Source organism: Drosophila santomea, chromosome 3R (assembly GCF_016746245.2).
Source record: "Drosophila santomea strain STO CAGO 1482 chromosome 3R, Prin_Dsan_1.1, whole genome shotgun sequence".
NCBI classification, from domain to species: domain Eukaryota; kingdom Metazoa; phylum Arthropoda; class Insecta; order Diptera; family Drosophilidae; genus Drosophila; species Drosophila santomea.
In genome coordinates, this window is record NC_053019.2 from 20,263,702 (window position 1) to 20,265,603 (window position 1,902).

A 1,902-nucleotide genomic window follows, 5' to 3' on the forward strand; every position below is an offset into this window, starting at 1 on the left:
TCGCCGCAGTGTATCGCATTTCAGTTAGTGCAGTTCAGCAGCTCAGCAGCTCAGCAGCTCGGCAGCCCGAACAACTGCCACAAATTACACGCAGCCCGGCGACAAGGGGCATTAATAATTTGGCCAACTAAATGCAATATCGAAGCCGCCTGGCAAGTCTTATCAATAAAACTGTTTGCCGGCCACGCCCGCACACACGCACTCGCAGGCATAGCCCCTCGGCTCTTGTCCCTGATTTCGATTTCTGTTTCGATTCCGATTCAGATGCAGATGCAGATTCCGAGTCCGATTCCAGGATGACAAATTGCGCAAATCCATGAGATAGTTTTTGGCTCTTAGCATTTGCACGATCGCCGCGACCGTCGTTGCATAATGTGCCGCCTAGATTTGTATCTGCTGCATGCGCCATGTTGTTGACTCAAAACGCTGTCAAAACGGCCAGCCAGAAATGATTCGTGCGATAAAGCGCCCAAAAAGACAACGGCAAACAAACAAATGCAGCAAATGCAGCCAGCAGTTGGGGAGTTTTTTGGACTTGCAGTTTCTCGGACTTGGGCTAGGCCCGCACCACTGACCGCCGGTCAGGCACGGACATTTAATAAACATTTTTGCTCCATTTTTCAGCCGCCCGTTTGGCTGCCGCAACCGGCGCAACTGCCGCTGTCACTTCGGCTAATGGCCATCGTTAGCTGGTCATCTGTGGCCGGGCTTATCAATTTATCAGCTCGACTGCGCGGCAATTAGCCAGTCTAAGCGTCTAATTAAGTTGCGCCTGCACCAGCAGATACAAATGCTGATCGATGAGGCAGCCTCACCAACTCGCAGATGGATGAGCAGTCGCTGAAAAGGCTCAGATGGCGATAGCCAGACATGGCTGTGCTTTTGGCCAGGCTAAGCACTTCACTTGGACTGGGCTTGGAACTTGCCCAAATGCTCGACTTAGGATTTTTAGAGGTTTCTTTGGCGAGCTGAACCATCTTTTGGCACACGGATACCAGCTATTGTTAATGGTTATCAATCTTTTATTTGATTATGAGAAAACTTTTACAATCATCCGCCTTCTGCGAAGCACACTCCAAGGAAGATCGGACAAAAGTGTTTGACGATAACATATAAGTATATATAGAAATATATGAAGACAAAAAATATCACAATCTAGTCTAGCGCCTGCTTGTCAATTGTACTTCCCGGTAGAGCTGCTCAAAGAACCAGCACTCCTGCTCCGAAAGTGTCAGCACCAGCGTGTCCATCTCAGTTCCGGGCAAGGACTCGAGTTCCTCTGCAGAATCACTGGGCGGAGGGGGCGGGATGTCCGCCCTGAAAACGCGTCTGCAGAGAGGACATCGTAAGTCCCGACCCAGCTCCAAATACTTCCTGAAGCACGCCGAGCAAAAGGAATGACCGCAGGATATGCGGTGCGGATAGATCTGCTCATCTAAACAGAAAATGCACGGATTAGAGGTCATGGTCACTAAATGGGTATTCCAAGTGCGGATCTCGCGTACTGGCTGCACTTGTGTCACTCTTATTTTGTTCGACAGGTTGTGGAATACAAAATATAGGTACACACATGTAGATAACGCTCTGTAGGTAAAATAAAATTTATTTTTCTAGAGTTCCCAGCTCCTGTGCCATAAATGTTTGGCCTGCTGTGATTTAACATTTGACAAGTTAAGTTATTTATAAAAACAAGTTATGGAACAAGGTAATTTGGTACATTTAACAATGAATGAAGCGCCAAAAAGTCAAGAGTACTGCAGGAGGTCGTGATGGGATATCTGGCATAATGCCGACATGTATCGATAACATTGTTAGTAGAGGCAACACCTCGCCACTTCATCCCACTGGCTGCACCCAGTTCTTGATGAAGTTCTCATTGAGATCGTGTTCGGATCGCCGCAG

General features: G+C 47.9%; 1 protein-coding gene across 1 annotated transcript; it reads right to left on the reverse strand.

Annotated features, from left to right (window-relative positions):
• Positions 1–1,004: 1,004 nt before the first annotated feature.
• Positions 1,005–1,643, reverse strand: LOC120452376. Its single transcript, XM_039636567.1, has 2 exons — positions 1,506–1,643; positions 1,005–1,435 (listed from the first exon to the last, which is right to left on the reverse strand). Exons 1-2 carry the CDS (start codon positions 1,570–1,572, stop codon positions 1,161–1,163), a joined length of 342 nt encoding a protein of 113 aa, XP_039492501.1. The 5' UTR covers positions 1,573–1,643; the 3' UTR covers positions 1,005–1,160.
• Between the last annotated feature and the right edge of the window lie 259 nt (positions 1,644–1,902).